Source organism: Oryx dammah, unplaced genomic scaffold (assembly GCF_014754425.2).
Source record: "Oryx dammah isolate SB20612 unplaced genomic scaffold, SCBI_Odam_1.1 HiC_scaffold_23, whole genome shotgun sequence".
Lineage (NCBI taxonomy): Eukaryota > Metazoa > Chordata > Mammalia > Artiodactyla > Bovidae > Oryx > Oryx dammah.
In genome coordinates this window covers 55068187-55087534 of record NW_024070207.1, presented here as the reverse complement: position 1 = coordinate 55087534, position 19348 = coordinate 55068187, and the positions used below count along the sequence as shown (strand labels likewise).

The 19348-nt window shown below is 40.0% G+C and overlaps 1 protein-coding gene across 1 annotated transcript in view; it reads left to right on the top strand.

Moving 5' to 3' along the window:
- GABRA3 (gamma-aminobutyric acid type A receptor subunit alpha3) overlaps window positions 1-15918 on the top strand; it is a 243619-nt gene extending 227701 nt beyond the window's left edge. Inside the window, exons 9-10 of the mRNA XM_040265444.1 lie at window positions 243-454; window positions 13616-15918. Of these exons, the coding sequence (XP_040121378.1) occupies window positions 243-454; window positions 13616-13951 (548 nt within the window). The 3' untranslated portion in view covers window positions 13952-15918. The remainder of the gene's footprint in view (window positions 1-242; window positions 455-13615) is intronic.
- Window positions 15919-19348: the final 3430 nt, after the last annotated feature.

The following is a 19348-nucleotide window of genomic DNA, read 5'->3' as shown; positions in this document are numbered from 1 at the left end:
ATACAAACACTTTAATCAGGATTGGTGTTTTCTCCTTTTCTTTTTTATTTGGGTGGGGGGGGTTTTTAAATTAAAACATTCCATTTTTACTTTTTTTTTTTTTTTTTTTTTTTTTTTTTTTACTTTAAAAGAGGTCATTTTGGGTGGATTTAGCTCCTCCTTTCAAGGAGGAAGATGGTGATATCATCAGGTACACTCAATGTCTTTTAGTGGCAACTAGTTCTTATTTTCTCTCTCCCTAGGTGTCACCACTGTTCTCACCATGACCACCTTGAGTATCAGTGCCAGAAACTCCTTACCTAAAGTGGCATATGCGACGGCCATGGATTGGTTCATAGCCGTGTGTTATGCCTTTGTATTTTCTGCGCTGATTGAGTTTGCGACCGTGAACTACTTCACAAAACGGAGTTGGGCTTGGGAAGGCAAGAAGGTGCCAGAGGCCCTGGAGATGAAGGTAAGATACAGGAAAGGTGGGGGCTGGGAAGCATTCCCTGAGAGAACTGTATTGGAACCAGGAGTGGGCAGCCTGCAGCCTGTGGGAACTGGCCAGGGCTGTGTGCTATTCACTGGGGTCATCAATCCAATTCTCAACTGGAGTGCTTCTTGGCAGTGTGGAGTGTTTGCTGGGGGCAGAGAAAAGAGGGTTGGTATCATGGAGGGATGATGTCTTGTGGTGAGGGATCAAACCTAAGTGTGATACTGCTGAACCCAAGGAGAATATGTTGTACTTACAAAGTCACCCAGAAGAGTGGTCTTTATCTTCCACCCAGAGAACAGTCTCTAGGGCCACTTTTGCCCCTCATTTTGGCAATATGTTCCCATTACCATCAAACAAAAATGATCATCGTTCCTTCTATGTCTTTGCTTACTTTTACTCTCTACCTGGAATGTTCTTTTCTTAATTTTCTACCTGATAAAGACCTGCTCAGTCTTTAAGACCCAGATGAAATGCTATTTTCTCCATAGAAGCTTTCCAGAATCATAAGATAGCTTCAGCTTTTCTGGGGGTGGGTGAGGTTGCTCATGATATGAAAAGCATTTATTTGCATTAGAGTTATTTGTCTGCTTCCTCACTAGACTGAACTTCTTGAGGGCAGGGACTTGCCTGCATTTGTCTAACTAGCTAGCATCTGTGTACAGCATCTGACTCATAGTAAAAGCTGAATAAATGTTAATTGGATTAATGGATGAGAAGAAAGAAAAAAATCCCAATAAACCACGTGGAATTGGTAGGAATAAAAAATACAGTAAAATCAAGTTTGGTATCTTTGACTGCTTTAAGAGAGTTGAGATCTCTAGCTGTAGATGAAGACTAACCCACGATGCTAAAAAGAATGGGCAGGTGTGGCCCCAGAATCATGGAGAAGAGAAAACATAATGAAGATTTCTCAAACTGGAGGAATAGATTCCATAGAATATAGACTGGTGAGTTGGAAAATTTTTAGAGTAGATCTTAACTATTTATTTAGATAAAATTTATTAACTCTTTGCTATAAATCATGAAGAAATAAGTATATTTCTTCTTCCTCCATCTACTCTACCATAGGAATTTCTTGGTTGGTTTTATTATTATTCTTAGTCTAGTTGTTAACATTTGTATCCTTAAAATATATTTACCCATCTAATGCTTGATTCATCAGTTATAAACCAGGTCTGTTGATCCTTTACCCACTGCAAAATATAAGGAAATTATTATACTTATCCTGCTTCTCACCTTTGCTTTCGACCAGTTCCTGTCATCGCTCAACTTTTGTTAATACAACTGTTTCCACATTGTCAAGTTTTATAGTATTTACATGCTTTTACGCAGTCATAATTTCTGTATTTTATTACTCATAGTTCTATATTTAAAAAGACTCTCTTCTCAAAATAGTCCTCTTATCCATTTTTATGTTCATTGCTTAGTTACCTCAAGGCTATCCTCTGGAAGTTTCTTTAGGAAGTGTTCATGGGAACCATATTTCCTACTATCTTATGTCAGTCATGCCTAACATTACTGACAATCTTACATGTATAAAATTACCTGTCAGCTGTGTTTATACTTGAATTATATTTGGGCTGTTATACAATTTGTGGGTCACATTCTCTTTCTCTAATGTCCACATAGACATTGGTTGATATTTTTGGTTCTATAACTGAATATTATTATGAGGAAATTTAAAACCACCCCGAGAATCTTTCACATAATGAGGAGATGTTTTTATGGCTTAGAAACCTATATGCATGTGTCTTTTATTTACAAATACCACTTACTTTACAAGAATAGATAGATCTTGATCTATCTGTATGAATTTTTCCTAGGACAGCATGTTACCCTTAAGTCTATAGATTCACAACTGTCCTTGTTTCAGGAAACAGATCTTTGCTCTGTTATCTTCCTAAAAGCACAGATTATATATATAATAGAACTTCGTAATCCTTATTTACCATTATTCTCTAGTAATTTCCAACTGTTACTATCCAGTTTTAGTTTTCTCAAGCCTGTCTTCTGTGTCTCTGAACATTTTCACCGTGTCTGTTCTCCTTCATTTCTATAGTAGTGGTATTTTTCCTTATATTAATTTTATGATTTCTGCTGACTTAGCTTTTAATGTATTCTCTTTGTTTTGTGTGTTGTTACACAGTTCTTTATTGGTTCTTTCCCCTCATTGTAACGTATTTTGCATCAGTAACATATTCTTTTTCAACTGTTACTTGAAGTTGTATTAGAGGAGTTCTTTACTAACACTGCTATGTGTGAAAGTATCATTTTGGGGAGGGACTGAGACAATGAATAGGATAGTTGTGAGTGGTTGAGAATAAGTAGTTGAAAGTGAATAGTTTGACCATCATCTGTTATCTATATAAATTCTTATAAATAACCCTCAAGAAAGACCTCTATGTATGGTGTAGTGTGTGCATGCTTGTGTGCATATGTGTAATATTGTACCCTTTAATGTTTCCAGTCTCTACCTCCTCACTACTATGTGCTAATCAAACAATATTCCAGGATGTTCTCACTACTAGCCTGAAAACCATTTGTTTCAAAACAGAGGTCATTTGTTTTTCACTCAGGTCCTGCCATCCACATTTTAGGACTCTGTTCTTGGCCTGAAATCTAGAATATTAGGCATCCTCAATGTCTTCTTCACCCTGATTCAATTTTTACTGCATTTGGGAGCCCTTACATTTTGGGGTGAGGGTTAAAAATACTTCCAATTTTCATCAAAGATGGAGTTTTGGTTTCATATATCATTTTCCTTATTTTGTTTGGTTCCAGAGAAGAAAAGGAAGCAAAGATGTCCTTATTCTGACATATTAAACTGACAGACCCTTATTAAACAGATGTTTTAAGAGCAGTTTGCACTAACCACTGACATATAGCCTGATTTAACTAAGAAGAAATTGTGCCAAACTAACCTTAAGAAAATTCATGGAAAGTTTACTAGACTGGTAGAGTAGGAAATATACAGACTTTATCAAGACATCTAACTTTTTAAAATTATGTCTTCATGAAGAAGAAATAGCAGTTAAAAAATATTACAATTATGCTGATGTAGTTGGTTGACCAATTGAAGTCAAATATAATCTGATTGATGGATGGACATCAACCTGAATGGATATTGCTATAATAAGCCACCAAGCTTTATCTTTGACCCTCTGCAGATTCTTTACCATCTGAGCTACCAGGGAGGCCCTCTTAAATACTGTCATCTGTGACTTAAATAAAGATACATAATATAGGAGATTCAAATTTGTAAGCTGGCATTAATGAAAAAGAGTATCTTCTGAAGTAGAGTCCAAGAGAATTTCTGAAGTTTGAAAGAATAGGCTGAAACCAAAAGATTAACATTTCTAAATACAACAAATTTTTACATATATATTCCAAAAAAGTTCAGGGATAAAAAAGCTTAACAAAAATTTGCATGTTATAAATAAGATGCTATAGGGAAAGAACACATTTAATGTAAGCCATCCATGTGGTGTAACTCTTGAAAAGCCAAATCTTATTTAAGTCTGAGTTAGGAGTTACCTAGAACAAATGAGATGATAAACCCCTTTTATTCTGTACAAGTTGTACCAAGTTTAAAATATGCTGTTCCAGTTTGGTTACTACAATGGAGAAAGGACAGATGCATTAAAGCAATGATGATTGCTAATTTCAGATATCTGAAAGGCAGTCATAAATATCTTATGAAATATGTGGTAGACTTATTTTCGGTAATTGGGAAGAGATGCAGTGGTGGCTTGAAGTAGAAAGAGCATTTGAACAGTGTAGCTGTGGATTTCAAAACTGATAACCATTTCTCCAATTCCAGGGAGTGCTAAAAATGAAAAAAAAAAGGCAAAAAGAATCATCTAAAAGTCTTCTGCAAAGATGGTGATCTTAGTATTCCTCCTTAGTTCTGTCAATTGATTTAAGTTATTGAAAGGATGTTGATGAGATTTGAAAACAACTATGAAATATATAAAAATGGAATTCTAATATGAGGGTACTATGTTTTGTGCACGCTGCTACAATATGAAGGAACTAACAGAACCACTGACCCACAGAAAAAAATGAAGTGCATTAAAAGTAAAAAACAGTGCAATCTAACTGTAACTTATTTTGCTTCCTTTAGAGAGACATATTAAACCTTATTTGCCTCATAAAACTAGAATAGTTGAGCACAAAACTGTTTAAAACTAATATAAATGATTCAAAAGTCTACTTCTGATCTGTACTATGGTCATGGATTAGACAGAATGTGAGGGGAAAGATAAAGGAAAGGAAAAGAAGGGATAGGTAGGCAAATACCTCATTTTCAAATGAAGACAAATGACTACCTTATAATAGCACTCTGCAAAACAGATGAACTGTGGGCTTCTGAGGAACAGCTACACGTTTTATCACCACTTCCTTTAAAAATCGCACTAAAATGAGGGTAAAGAAATAAAACAAGTATAAACCAACAAGTATAAACCCACAAGTACCAGGAGAACTGAAGAAGGGCTTTCAGTCAGACAAGAGATTGTAATGCATTTTTTAAGAAAAATGAATGTGGAAAGATAGAATAAGAACTGATTTATCAAGTTGGAGAGAAACTCAGCATTCAAGATGCCTCATACAACAGACAATAAATCATGGGGGTGCAATTAAGGGGACTGGATAAAGGCCTGTGTACAGAGTAGTCAAGACCCCAGAGCCTGCCAGCATATAAAATGTCAACAGTCAGATGTATAGTTACCTAAAGACCAGCAGAAGTTTCTTTTCTAAAGAAGCTAAATGTCTCCATAGAAAAGACCTTAATACAGTGACATTCTGGGGTATCCCATAAAATGACCTCCCTCCAGATAATCATCAGTCATAGTTTACCAGTCAACAAGCCCAGCTCAGGCAGACTAAACACAGACATCTTTTATGTTGCTAAATAATACTATGATATGAAGCATTATCAAAGTAAAATTTATAATAGAGAAAAGTAAAGATTAAAAAAAAACTTATCTTGGCAGGAACAGAAATAATTTAGGGAATTAAAGAGAACCTAAGCAAAACAAAAGTAAATCTTATCTTATTTGTAAATATATCATATACATAAAATAAGGAGGATGCTAATATAAAAGGAAATCAGAGAATAAGGAAGAGCTTCTGAAATGAAAAATAACCGCCAAGTGGTAATGAAGCTGATCCAATAAGGAAGGGCAACAACCTCCATGAACACAGATGACAAGCCACACAGGGGTTCCATCCCCAAAACAAAGGCTGTGCCAAAAACCAAGAGGCTGCTTTGGGGACAAAGACCCCAGTGAAGGCGGTACTCTGCAGACAACTCAGAGGCCAGGCCTTTCTGGGGAAATGTCTCCAGGGTTTCACAGTGTAATGAGAAATAGAAGTTTCCACAGATGCTGCGATTCTCTCTGTCCCAGCTGTGGGGTTGGTGGCCTGAGCTAGGAGAGGGGAACAAAAGCAGTTTTCACTCAGTTTCAGTTCCCTGCTCAAGGTGCTGACCCAATTCCCTGCCACAAGAGGGTCAGTTTGAATATACAAACCCTATTTGGTTGTGTGATCCTCTCAATAATTTGTGAAAAAAGTGCAAGTGTTAGTCACTCAGTCGTGTCTGACTCTTTGCGACCCATGGACTGTAGCCCATCAGGCTCCTCTGTCCATGGGATTTCCCAGGCAAGGATGCTGGAATGGATTACCATTTCCTTCTCCAGGGCATCTTCCCAACCCAGGGATCAAGCCTGGGTCTCCTGCATTGCAGGCAGATTTCTTCACCATCTGAAACACCAGGGAAACCCCAATAATCAGCTCTAGCTTGTTTCATAACTTTCATGGCTTTGCTTGATCTGTTAGCACTTTTTCTCAAGACATTGCAGCATTTCTGCCAGCAGTATTTACACATTTGTTAACAACAATCAAGATGTGACTAAAGATCAGAAGCTCAGTAGCAACCTATGTTGTAGCAGTGATGTCAGTCCGTTGATTGTCTTTGGTGAGTTAATGTTAAAAACAAAATTCTCATTGATCAGACAAACATTGTCTGCTGAAGACACATGCACTTTTGTAGAGTTTAACATCTTGTGTTTTTCTGAAAAAATATACATATATACATATGTTGCTTTATTTGAAACAAAATATGATGCATTTGAAAAAATAACTGCCAAAATAAAAGTTTCAGTAGACATGGGAAAATAAACTGAAAAAAAACTCTCTACAAGTAAGGTAAAAAGAAAATAATTGACGAATGAAAATAAAAGGTTAAGGGACTTAGGGATGAATCCAGGAAATTCATCCAACTCAGAACCTGCAGAATGAGTGAACAGAGAAATTAGCAAAGAACTAATATAAGAGACATTTACAAAAGGAAAGATATAAGCCTCCAGATTGAAAGTGTCCTCATAGGCCCACATAAAGTCACATCATCTTGAAATTTTAGAAAACCAGGGATAAATGGTAGACTAAAGAGATTCTAGAAAGGCAATAAGTGTTATTTACAAAGAAATGATTAGCAGAATGGCATCAGACTTCTCAGCTACATTGGATGCTGGAAGACAGTGGAGCTGTAAATCTAGATCTGAAGGACAAATGATTTTCAACCTTGAATCCTATGTCTAGCCAAAGTATCACTTAGATGGAAAGGTAGTTATTTTCAGACCTGCTAGAACTCAGAAATGTCACTTCCCATGGATTCCACCTTAGGAAAATACAGGAGAATATGTTCTATTAAAACAAGAGTAGAACGAAAAAGAAAAGACACTGGACCAGAGAAGAGGGTATCCTACAGAGGAGATAGATGAAGGGAATTCCTAAGATGAAAGCTATGCAGCAAGCAAACCTGGAGAAGAACCCAGTGCAGTTTGTAGCAAGAGGCTAGAGGTATTTATACAGTCCTTTATAATGATGTTACCATTGATTATTGATTGTGCTAGAAAGATTGCTATAATTGTATGGAAGATGGAGGAAGGGTTGCATAAGTGAGGTAAATCATCATGAAAATATGAATGGTTATGTATAAAACTGATAGCAGTATAAGCATATTACTTAGAAATATATAAATATTAGAAAATTTAGAAAAATTAAAATAAAGATAGAAAGTTAAAAATAATTATGTTGTAGGACAAGGTTGGGGTACAGGCATTATAAGTTTTTACATTTATTTCTTTTTAACTATGTGCATTATTACCTAGATTTTTTGAAAATTAAAAGTAAGAGCAAATTAAAATGAAGAAATAAAACTCTATTTAAAAAAAGACAATTATTATTCTTAGAAGTTCTTTTAAAATAGTCATAAATTCTTACCTAATTTTTGGAAACACAGTGATTCTTATGCTTTTTTCTTAATTTCAAATAAGAAATTTGAATGCTCTAGAATAATGTTTTATTTTACATTAGAAGATACTCAACTTCCATCCATAATTTGGAAAAGTTTAGTTTTTTTAATCATTAATGGCTTTTAAAAATTTTTGACATTCCTGTAAAAAGAGCCACAAATCAAGTCACCACTTGGTATGTTCTCTCTGGGGTGAATGATATTCACTCTGGGTTAATTTGTATTCATAAAGTGGTAGCCTTCCTACCCTTTCTACAGTAGATATAAATTCCCTGACAACAAACATACTCTATCACTGGTGAATTGATTGAAACAGAAACAAACAGGGGGATCAGTCAAGATGGCAGAGTAGAAAGACCCAGTGCTCACTTCCTCTCAAAAGCACACCAAAATCACAACTATCTGCTGAACAGCCATCCATGGAAAAGATCAAAATTTACCAGAAAAGACCTTCTACAACTAAAGATATGAAGAAGGAACCAAACAAGACAGGTGGAGTTGTGATATAGGCAAGTCTCATACCCTGGGTGGGCAATCCACAAATGAGAGGGATATTACCATTACAGAGGTTCTCTCCTAGGAGTGAGGGGTCTGAGCCCCAAGGTGGGCTCCATAACCTGTGGGTCATATGCCAGGAAAATGAACCCCCAGAGCATTTGGCTTTGAAGACCAGTAAGGCATACAATTGAGAGTCCCAGAGAGCTGGGGGGAAATAGAGACTTCACTCACATGCTCTGGGATTCAGGGCAAAAGCAGTAATAGGAGGCTGGGTCAGACTCACCTGCTGATCTTGGAGAGTCTCCTGGAGAAGCCGGGGTCAACTGCAGCTCCCCCTGGAGACATAGGCACTGGTCGCAGCCATTCTGGAGAACTCATTCTACCATGTAGACACTGGTGCTGGCAAACTCCATTTTGGAATCCTCCCTCTAGCTTATTAACCTCAGGACCCAGCCCCGCCCTGGCCCAACAGTCTATAGGTGCCAGTTCTAGGACACCTCATGCCAAGCAAATAACTGGGCATGGACACAGGTCTACCCACTAACAGATAAACACAATTAATAAACCATAGATAATATTTGAGTCTCATCCACTCTTTCCTTTCTCATCCACTGGCCCCACGTCCATCCCCACATATGGTCTGGATATCCCCTACCCTCTCAGTAAACTGGTGCAAGTGATTACTTCTCTTGCACCTGCATTTTCTCTCCCCATTCTATTGGCTTACTGACCTCTTCCTAATCCAGCATGCTCCCTTCCTCTTTTGAATTCACTTGACTCAGCATTTGTGCCTTTCTGTGGTTTTTTTTTGTGTGTGTGTTCTCCCTTATATTTTAGTTCTCTCTTATTTTAATTAGTCTTCATTAGACAGCCTAAAATTTATCATCTTGACTGTTTTTAATAAGTATGTTCACAGTATTGTGCAAGCAACTTTCAAAACTTTTTCATCCTGCAAAACTGAAACTCTGTCCCTATGAAATCAGAAATTCCAATCCTCCTCTCCACTCTCCCTCTGGCAATCCATTCTACTTTCTGTCTCTAGCAACCTGACTTCTCTAAGTACTAAATACAACTGGAATCATATTTGTCTTTGTGACTGGCTTATTTTATTTAGCATAACATCCTCATGGTTCATGCTATAGCATGCATCAGAATTTCCTTTAAGGCTGAACAATATCCCATTGTATGGATGGACCACATTTTCTCCATCCATTCTTCTCTCTATGTATACTTGGGTTGCTTTCATCTTTTGGCTAGTGAGAATTATGCTGCTATGAACATGGGTGTACTCATATCTTTTTAAGAACTTGCTTTCAGTTGAGGGGGGCAATATACTCCAAAATAGAATTGCTGGGTCATATTTTAATTTTTTGAGGATCTAATGTACCATTTTTCATAGCGGCTGCACCATTTTACATTCCTGACAGTACATAAGGGGTCAAATTTCTCCATATCCTTGTCTACACTTGTTATTTCCTTTTTTTATTGTTACTGTTATTGTTCTTATTTTTTATAGTAGGCACCCTAATGGGTATGAGGTGATATCTCATTTTGACTTGCATTTCTATTATGATTGGTGATATTAAGCATCTTTTCACATCCTTATTGGCCATTTCTATATCTTCTTTTGAAAAATGTCTATTTTAAAACCCATTTAAAAAATTGGGTTGTTTGGGTGTAAAAATTGGGTCTTTGTCTGATTTGTCTTTGAATCCAACATAGCATACACTCCATTACTTTACCCACTTCTGAAAACTGGGGTTCAGGAAAGTTGGATGGATGTTAGGTTAACACAGTCACAGGACTTTATCTGCATATACTCTGAGGTCCTGGAGTCTCAAATACATTCAGGGCTTCAACTAACCCTCTAATTAGCACTTCTGAAAACAATTAACGTGAACGTCATCTGAGAAAAACTCTAAAGCTGGACATGCATTAGTCCATAAAAGTTTTCACTACCTCATCCCCAGTCCACATGAGGTAACTTTCTAAGAAGGAAAAGTGTCCTGCCCTGAGGTCAAAATGCTTGGAGGAATTTGGAAGAGTGAGTTTCAGTTTGGTGGTATGGGAATTACTCCAGGATGAACTATAGAGATATTCTATATATCTCTGTCTGTATAGGAGAAGTCATACTAGATAGGAGAGGTCATACTTCTCAAGAGTTGGAGAAGACTCTTGAAAGTCCCTTGGACTGCAAGGAGATCCTAAAGGATATCAGTCCTGAATATTCATGGGGAGGACTGATGCTGAAGCTGAAGCTCTAATACTTTGGGCACCTGATTCGAAGAACTGACTCATTGGAGAAGACCCTGGTGCTGGGAAAGATTGAAGGCAGGAGGAGAAGGGGATGACATAGGAATAGAGGTTGGATGGCATCACCGATTTGATGGACATGAGTTTCAGCAAGTTCCAGGATTTGGTGATGGACGGGGAAGCCTGACGTGCTGCAGTCCATGGGGTCACAGAGAGTCGGACACGACTGAGCAACTGAACTGAACTGATAGGAGAGGTCAAGACTCAGCAGGAATAAATTAGAAATCACATGAAGAATCTTCAGTTGGGGGGTCAGGTTTCATTCTGTAAACATCTATAATGCAGCTAAGAGCCCAGCATTGGCTCGAGAGGTAGGCACAGAATCATAGCTTGGTCAGAGTTAAGTGACTCTAGTTTGTGTCTATCAAATTCCAGGGTGTAGAGAAGTATTAGAAAACTAGATGCAGAAATGTGAATTATTAACCATTAATCTCTGCTTCCTGTTTCTGTCTTCTCAGCACTACAACTTTTGCTTTGATTTCCCTTCTTTGACAATTTAGGTAAAAATTATAGTGGCTGATTAAAAAGTTCCATGATGGAAAGGGCGAGGGAAATTAAAAGGTAATTTTCTTTTATTACTTAAAAAATCTGTGATTAAATCAACTGCTGCTTCTCTACGTATAGAACACAAAGTGCCTACAGAGCTAAACAAAGTGTTTGCTGTTCAGAATGATTATTTCAAAGACTTGGTCATAACCAGCTTATAAGATGACTAAATGAAATAATATATGTGAGTGTGAAAGCGTCTAGCAAAGTCAGGGTAGTGGGTTTTTCTCTTTATTTCATTTTATTTTTTGTCTAACCATGAAAAAAAAAAGAGATTAGTAAGCAAATGAATAAGTAAGTAGGCAAACAAGTGAAGTGCTCCTTTATTTAATAGCAGAGGCATTTAGCAGCAGGCCTCTATTCACACAATGAATTTGCTAATTATAAGTGAGTCCCATGTAGTATTTAAAGCATTTATAAGGTTGTTAGACTCCCTTAGAGTTCTGTCCCCCTTCCACTTGTAACAATGTAACTACAATCCTCAAAGAGAAAGAATGGTTTTGCTTTTTAAGTGTCCTATTAGTCAGACTGTTCATTTACTTAACCCAGCACCCACTTCTTTGTCCCTCTTACCCTCCCTGATGAAAACCCTGAAGCCAGCACAGACAGGCCTTTATCATTTACACTCCCATCTACCTACAGCAGACTCCTTGTCATTCCTCAAAGTAGCAGTGCCTCGGCTACATCTTCATCTGGTGAGCTCCTGCTCATCTTTCATGACCCAGCTTGCCATCCTCATTGCCTTCTCTGAGCCACCTTTTCCAGCACCTGAGGGTACTTTGCCCCTCCTCTACTGAATTCCCATCACCCCCTCCTCTACTGAATTCCCATTACCTTTTGTTCATATCTCTTAGAATTCTGATCACATTATATGGCAATGGTGTGTTCACAGGGCTCTCCCCCTGACCCCCCCATCACTGGACTGCAAACTCCTACAAAACAAGGAGTGAAACAGACAACTTTTAACCTTCCCACCTATCCTGAAATATCTAGCATAGTTCTTGGCCCAGTAGATATTCAGTAGCTGTTGGACAAAAGTTATTATTAGGAAGATCAATGGCAGTGTGGTCTAAAGAAAAATAAGTCAGAAAATGGGGGGAACTCAGAAGTCAAGAAGAAAGGAAATAGATTAGGAGAAAGGGAGTCAGTAGGAGAGGGTGGGAGTAGAGAAATCCAGGAAGGAAACACGTGCAAAGAAGTAAAACAGATGCTGGGAAGCAAAGGCACGTTGAGAAAGAAAAATTCGAGGTATGTGAAATCAGGGCAACACATTGGTCATCACTTTCCATCAAATACTTTTGGGCATTTTTGAAGCTCATCTGTCCCCACTTTTCCCTAGAAACAAAGAGGGATGAAAGGAAGAAAAGGCCAGAGTGGAAAATGAGGCAGCAAACACTATGAGCTCAGCACTCAGACTATGCCCTCAGCTACTGCCTTTGGCCTCTCCTGTTCCTCAGCCTCTCTCTTCTGACCCAGGCCTGAGCTTTGTCACCTTTTCTCTTTTCTACATGGAAGTTCCATGTATATACAAGTCATATATGTGAGAACAAATGGGCACATGTGTGTATGCTTATTTATCATTGAGGTTTTTTTTTTTTTATAATCTGGAAAAACAAAGATCAGAGTCATAGCAAGCCCCCAGGATCCCTGCCTGTGCTGTCAGAGGGAAGCAGACGGAAGTTCCCTAGAGAGGCTGTCACAAAAAGTCAGACACAACTGAGTGACTGAAATGAACTGAACTAGAGAGGCTGTAGCTCCTGCCTGCATGAAGGGTTATAATGATGCATGTTAACATGCTGTAGAATGTATGTCTTTAAGACAAAATGACTTTCAGACTCACCAAGCTCTCTTCCTCACAGGAGATGTGCCACTTGATGGTTGAAGCCTTTTGGAGTTATGTCTCGGGTAACCAGTGTCTCATACCTATAGAACAGTACAGTGCAGCCCTGGTTAAAAGTTGGGAGCCCAGATGGCTAGTGTGGGCTCTGCCACTCAGTCTGAAGCTGAGTTTTCTCATCTGCCAAATGGGAGTAATCTCACACACTTACGTTGTACGGTTACTGTGAGGATCAAGTCACATGATTGCATAGGATCCTACACATGACAAGATTTCAGTTTTCCAGTTGTTTCTACCACCATTCTTTCATCTGATCCTCTCAACAACCCTGTCAAATATTTTGATCCTCACTTGACAGATGAAGAAACTAAAGCTCTAATGGGAGAAGTCACTTGGCCAAAGGCACAATAGCTAGTAAACCAGGATGATGCAGATTTTGTTTTCAAAGTCATCTTCAATGTATTCCTTTGTACAAAGCTGGCTACTCAGTGCTATTGGCTTCATGGCCCCTCTTTCCTAACTTCCCTCATGTCTCCTCCTCCCCACAGCCTTTGAAGGTGTTCTATATAGTGAATTAATTAGCTTTCCTTTTGTCCCCCCATTCTCCCCTACTTTTTCTGGCCCTTAGAAGAAAACACCAGCAGTCCCGACCAAGAAAACCAGCACTACTTTCAACATCGTGGGAACCACCTATCCCATCAACCTGGCCAAGGACACTGAGTTCTCTGCCATCTCCAAGGGCGCTGCTCCGAGCACCTCCTCCACCCCGACAATCATTGCTTCACCCAAGACCACCTATGTGCAGGATATCCCGACTGAGACCAAGACCTACAACAGTGTCAGCAAGGTTGACAAGATTTCCCGCATCATCTTTCCTGTGCTCTTTGCCATTTTCAATCTGGTCTATTGGGCTACCTATGTCAACCGGGAGTCAGCTATCAAGGGCATGATCCGCAAACAGTAGATAGTGGTGGCGCTGCAACCAGAGCACTATATACCCTAGGAAGCATCCAGGCACCCAAACCCCAGGGCTCCCCTCATGTGTTTCAGGATTCTTCTTTTATAACCCTCTTACCATGCCATGACTCTCAGTTAATATTTAGGAATCTCAATGAAGAAACAATAACCAAAAAAATTACTTGTCCCTCTAACATTGCTGACTGTGTCCCAATTGGAGCCAAACACTGCCATTTGTCCAGTTACTTATTTTAATCTGCCAGTCTCCCTCAGCTGAGGGCATGGTGTGTAATTTACTACACTCTGCCCACTACAGAAAGAACAGGAGACTCTACAGCTTGTAGTGAGAGCCTTGGCTGTTGGATAGGTCCAGACTAAGGTGGATTGTTGACTTATCCAGATCAGATGATTCTGACTCACTAGGGAGCTAGCCTGGATCCCCAGCGGTCCTGCCTGCCACCTCTCCTGCCCACAACAGGGCCCACTAGGCATAAGTACTGATAACAAAGGCAGGAGCCAGTGCTAACCTCTGAAGATGGCCTGAAACCCCTTTATTGGCTTAGAGGTTAGTGTGGACAATTGAGGCTTACTGCTGTCTACCATGTATTGCCAAAACAGATAGAACCAGTTAGGTCAGCCTGGCACCAAGATGACGAATACCTGCCAGGTCTAGACCCTCAGGAAAATAGTACCTTCTTTGGTATATATCTCTCCTCCAGAAAGCCCTTTTCTCTTAAGCCCTTTGAACCTGTTGTAGCCAGCTGGACATGGCTTAGCTTGGACTCATTACTGCCTACAAACTCTTTAAGAAAAGGATCAAGTATTTGTTTTAATTTATACTAAGAAGGGACATATGCAACAAAATGAGATCAAATGCCTAAATTTTTTAAAAGATTAGAAAGATATGAAAGTCATCTCCTGGCCAAGGCAACTCATCAAATACTGGATGGAGTGAGAGATTTGGGCTTGGTGGTAGTTGAGGCTTGAAGACTGGCTTGAAAAAGAGGGCTACTGGCAGGTGAAAGTCAAGTTCATTCCATACCCTCCGCACTCCAGACCCTAGCCCAAGAACTTTGCTCCTACTTGTCAGGGACCTCTCATCCTCTCTTGATGCTACTATTAAGAGGGATGGAGTCTAGTTTACTTTTAAGTCAATTAAATCATTAACCTTATTACCAATTTGATAATATATTATTTAAAGGATTCGATCTCATTTGTTCTTAGCATGAATAAAAGGGACAGTTATAATTGTAAATTTTGTATAAAGTAGACAAACTCAGTTTCAGATGTTTGAATGACTCACCGAGGCTCCTTACAAGTGTCTGTAATAGAGAACTATCATGGACCCCTTTCCAAAGGCCAACATGAAGATAGGACTGAGAATCCAGGTCCATCTAGACCTCAGAATCAGCACCATCTCAACAGGCATGCTGGGTCCTGAATGCAGTTTGGTTGGACACCAAAAAGATTTTTAGAAAGTCACAATGTGTTATCCAAGGAGACCACTTCTCGTTGCCATGGTTCAAGAGAATGAGATGAAGATGGCAGCCCCAGCCACTAGTCCAAAGTATCCAGGAGCCCCTAAGTAATGCCACAGAAGGTACCAAAAGGAGATTCTCCCTGCCCGACCCCTGATCAGTGCTCCTAAGGGATCTGTCATTAGCTGCTGGTTGCCTTTTCACCCATCCTTCCCCCATCTCCTGCTTCCTTGCCATTGCTGGGATAATGCATGCCAGTCCCATTATTCCTAAGACTGTGTCTGTAGGTAAATTCATGACTATAAGAGTGTAGTGTCGTGGCTATGTGGGGATGGGGGGTGGGGGGTGGGGCTGTTAATGATTGTCTTGTTCATGATTGTCTTAAGGAATTTAGAATGGAAGCCTGACCTTTACCTCTCTGTAGAAATTGTGTTTCCAAATGCTTTGGTGCAATGTTTAGTGGCTGTTTATTAAACTCTTTCTGAATTGTACTCAGGCTAAATAACTTTTTTTGGACACTCTTTGACTAACACAAGCCGTAGTCTGTTTTGGGCTTTCACTCCTATTCTCGTGCCACCCTTACTTAACACCATTGGAATATGCTGGAAAAAAGGTATCCCAAGAACAAGAGATCTGTTATAGCAATCCAAAATGGAACCCATGTGAAAAGATTGCTTTGATTGACTCAGGTGTCTTATGACAGAGAAGGAAACGTTTGTATTGCTTTCTCCACTAAATTCACCCACTCCCAGGAAATAAGAGAAAGGTCTTTTCTTTGTAATTGAAAAGGCTTTCTTCCCCCCTTTTCCATTGATTATTATTTTCCTTAGGCAGTAGTTCTCTACATAGTTACTAGGCAGAGAGAGAATAAATGTCTAATTTGTTAGTCTATGTATTGGGAAATAGATGATGACCTTTATCTGTTACAGAATTAAGAAAAATCTGGGAAATAATTTTATGAGATGTGCTTGAGAAAATCACTGGGCTTCTAAGGGATGGGGAAAATCTTGGGAGAGCATTTTGAGTCATATAAAAGGTTTTTTTGGGTGAAATAAGACTAGAGACTTGAACAATTTGACCCTCAGTGCACGTTCTAGCTATGTGGTCATCTGATTGATACCGTCATACTACAGCAATTTTATAATCCTTGACCAATTCAATCATACCCCCCAAACAACCATGAGATACAGGCTCCCTAGCAAAGTTGCCTGCTACCCATATTTAAGTGTTGTTTCCTTGAGAAACTTCTAAGACCAGTTTTCCTCTGAAAAGTATTCCCCGAGTTTTATGGGAAAGCTGAAGCTGTTCCCATCAGTAATTCTGTTGCTGAGGTTCCCTAGAGCTTGAAACCTTACCCCAAACTGGGACCAATATTGTGAACTTAAGAATCTTATGGTAATAAGAGCTTCAGAGACATATCCCTAGCAGTTCTAGAGGCTACTACAAGAATTTCTAACAAAGTGTAGGCACTTAATACGTATTTTTAAATTGTTGTTGTTCAGTCTCTCAGTCATGTCCGACTCTTTGCAACCTCATGGACTGCAGCACATCAGGCTTCCCTGTCCTACACTATCTCCCAGAGTTTGCTCAAATCCATGTCCATCGAGTCAGTGATGCCATCCAACCATTTCATCCTCTGTTACCCGCTTCTCCTCTTGCCCTCAGTCTTCAGAGGAGCCTGGTGGGCTACAGTCCATGGAGTCACAAGAGTTGGACATGACTGAGCAACTAAAACCTTATTTATGAATAAATAAATGCTAACCTAGATGAGAGGTATGTGGGGTGGGGTGGGGGTTCTGCAGGGTGATGTTGGAAAGGAGACTAACTAAACCATGATCAGTGGAGACTGATGGACGCAAACAACTGCAATATACAACCCTCTAAAGCAGCATCCAAGTGCTAATAAATGTACACTATCACTTAAAATAGCTTTTTCCCCCCTACTGAATAATTGTTTGCTCCTATGGACTTTTAAGTCTGAGGTGTTCATGTAATGACCTTTTAGTTCCTCATGCTAAAGTATGGTGGGCAGGAGAGCAAGGCATGACTGGGCACCAGGATGCATCTGTGTTATAATACCCTTCAGAGGGCTTCTCACACTGAGCTTGGGAAGGAGGCCCTCTGGAAGTCTAGCAGGAGATGGAATGAATGAAAAGGGAAATGGAAGAGGAAGAAAGCATTGGGGAAGATTCTGTCAAAGGGGTCTAGAATTGGAGCAAGAATCTCTCTCCAGTCTCAATGGCATCTAATTACACAGGCTCCCTTTCCCTGGAAACATCATTCATGTGACCGTCCACTGCACTGAGGCTAAAGGCACCTGCCCTTGTTGACCATGCAAGCTACTGTCTGGAACCTCCTGCTTTTTCCATCACAGAGCACGGGGGCCTTGTCTACCTTGCTTCTGCCCTAGCTCCAACAATTTGATGTTATGAGAAAAACATTGAGACGAATGAACACCTGAATTTCAGTCAGGGCTCAATTCCATATCAGTTGCTACATAAAATCATGCAAGTCCCTCCCCTGAGCTCAGAGTTTCCCTATTAGTAAACTGGGGTTCTGATGAGAAAGTCAACATAAGCGTACACGTTCTAGCAGCTTCCCTGGTGGTCCACTCTGCCCCCAGTGTCACCACATCCTGGGCACACCCGTCCCCTCACCCCCACCCAGCCCCCCTGGGGAACAGAAACACCATCCTTTGATTGCCTATTGTGCAACTCTAGATGGATTTGCAGCTTCAAAAGATTTTGATTAAACACCAAACAAGGAAGCTAAGAGGCTAAAGGTTGGAATGCAGGGGCCAAACTCTCAGGTCTAATAGTGACCTCCTTACCACTACCACTGCTACCCTCGTCCCTGGGCTGAGCTTCATGTGGTGGAGTCCTGCATCGTGATGCACAGTGCCGTTAATGGTCCACCATTAGTCCCAGCATGGGAAAAGTTGGGTCCTACTTTGACAAAATTAAGCAGGTGCTGGTACCAGGCAAGGAGCCCCTAGGGATGCCAAGAGTACAGATTGGGAACGTGAAACACCCCGTCTTCGTTTTTTTTTCCTCCAAAAGTTCAGCTTAGTGGAAAACAGAAACTCTTAGATGGGAACTCCCTAAACTTCAACAGAACTCATAGGATCTGCACACACCATCTCTTCCTTCCCTTGTGACAGGCAAAAGGTGGCCTTCCTCTGTCTCAGGTCAGTGCCTCTTTTATTCTTCATGCCAGCTCCTCTTTTCTAAAGGAATTCTATGCTGTTATCTTCTTTCAATGAAGCTGTTCTTGCTGAGTCACCACTGCCCTGGTTACTAAAACTTAAAGGCAGGTTTTAGTTATCTTACTTGACCTGTCAGCAGCACTTCACACTGTTGAGTATGACTTAATTCTTTGCTTTCCATGACACCACAGTCTCCTAATAGCCTTGCATTTTCCTCCCTGCTACCTCTCTGTTTCTGTTGTTCCTGTTCAACTTCTCCCATCCCTTCCTACAGTGTTTTTTCTCTTGTCTCCTCAGTCTACACACTCTCCCTGAATGATCTCATCTGTCCTGATAGCTTCAGTTATCACATATTTCAAATATCTTTTGTTGTGTAACAAACCAGCCCCAAATGTAATAGCACAAACAACAATCATTTAGTATTCCCATGGGCCAGGAATGTTGATGGGGCAACTAACACATGACTTATCTCTATTCTGTGATGCCTGGGACGTCAGATGGGCATACTCAAATGAGTGGGGGGTGACCCAACTGACTGGAACATGAGAATGGAGGATCTACTTTCAAGCTCCACGTGGCAGGGGATTTGGTGGTGAGATGAAGGCATATTAGTTACCCAGTTCTTGTCCTATTCAAGAGGGAAAAGAGTCCTAAACTGAGAAGAGGAGGGCATTCTGTGTGCCAGTCCATGGGGTGGGGTCCTTCACTCACATGTCTAGCA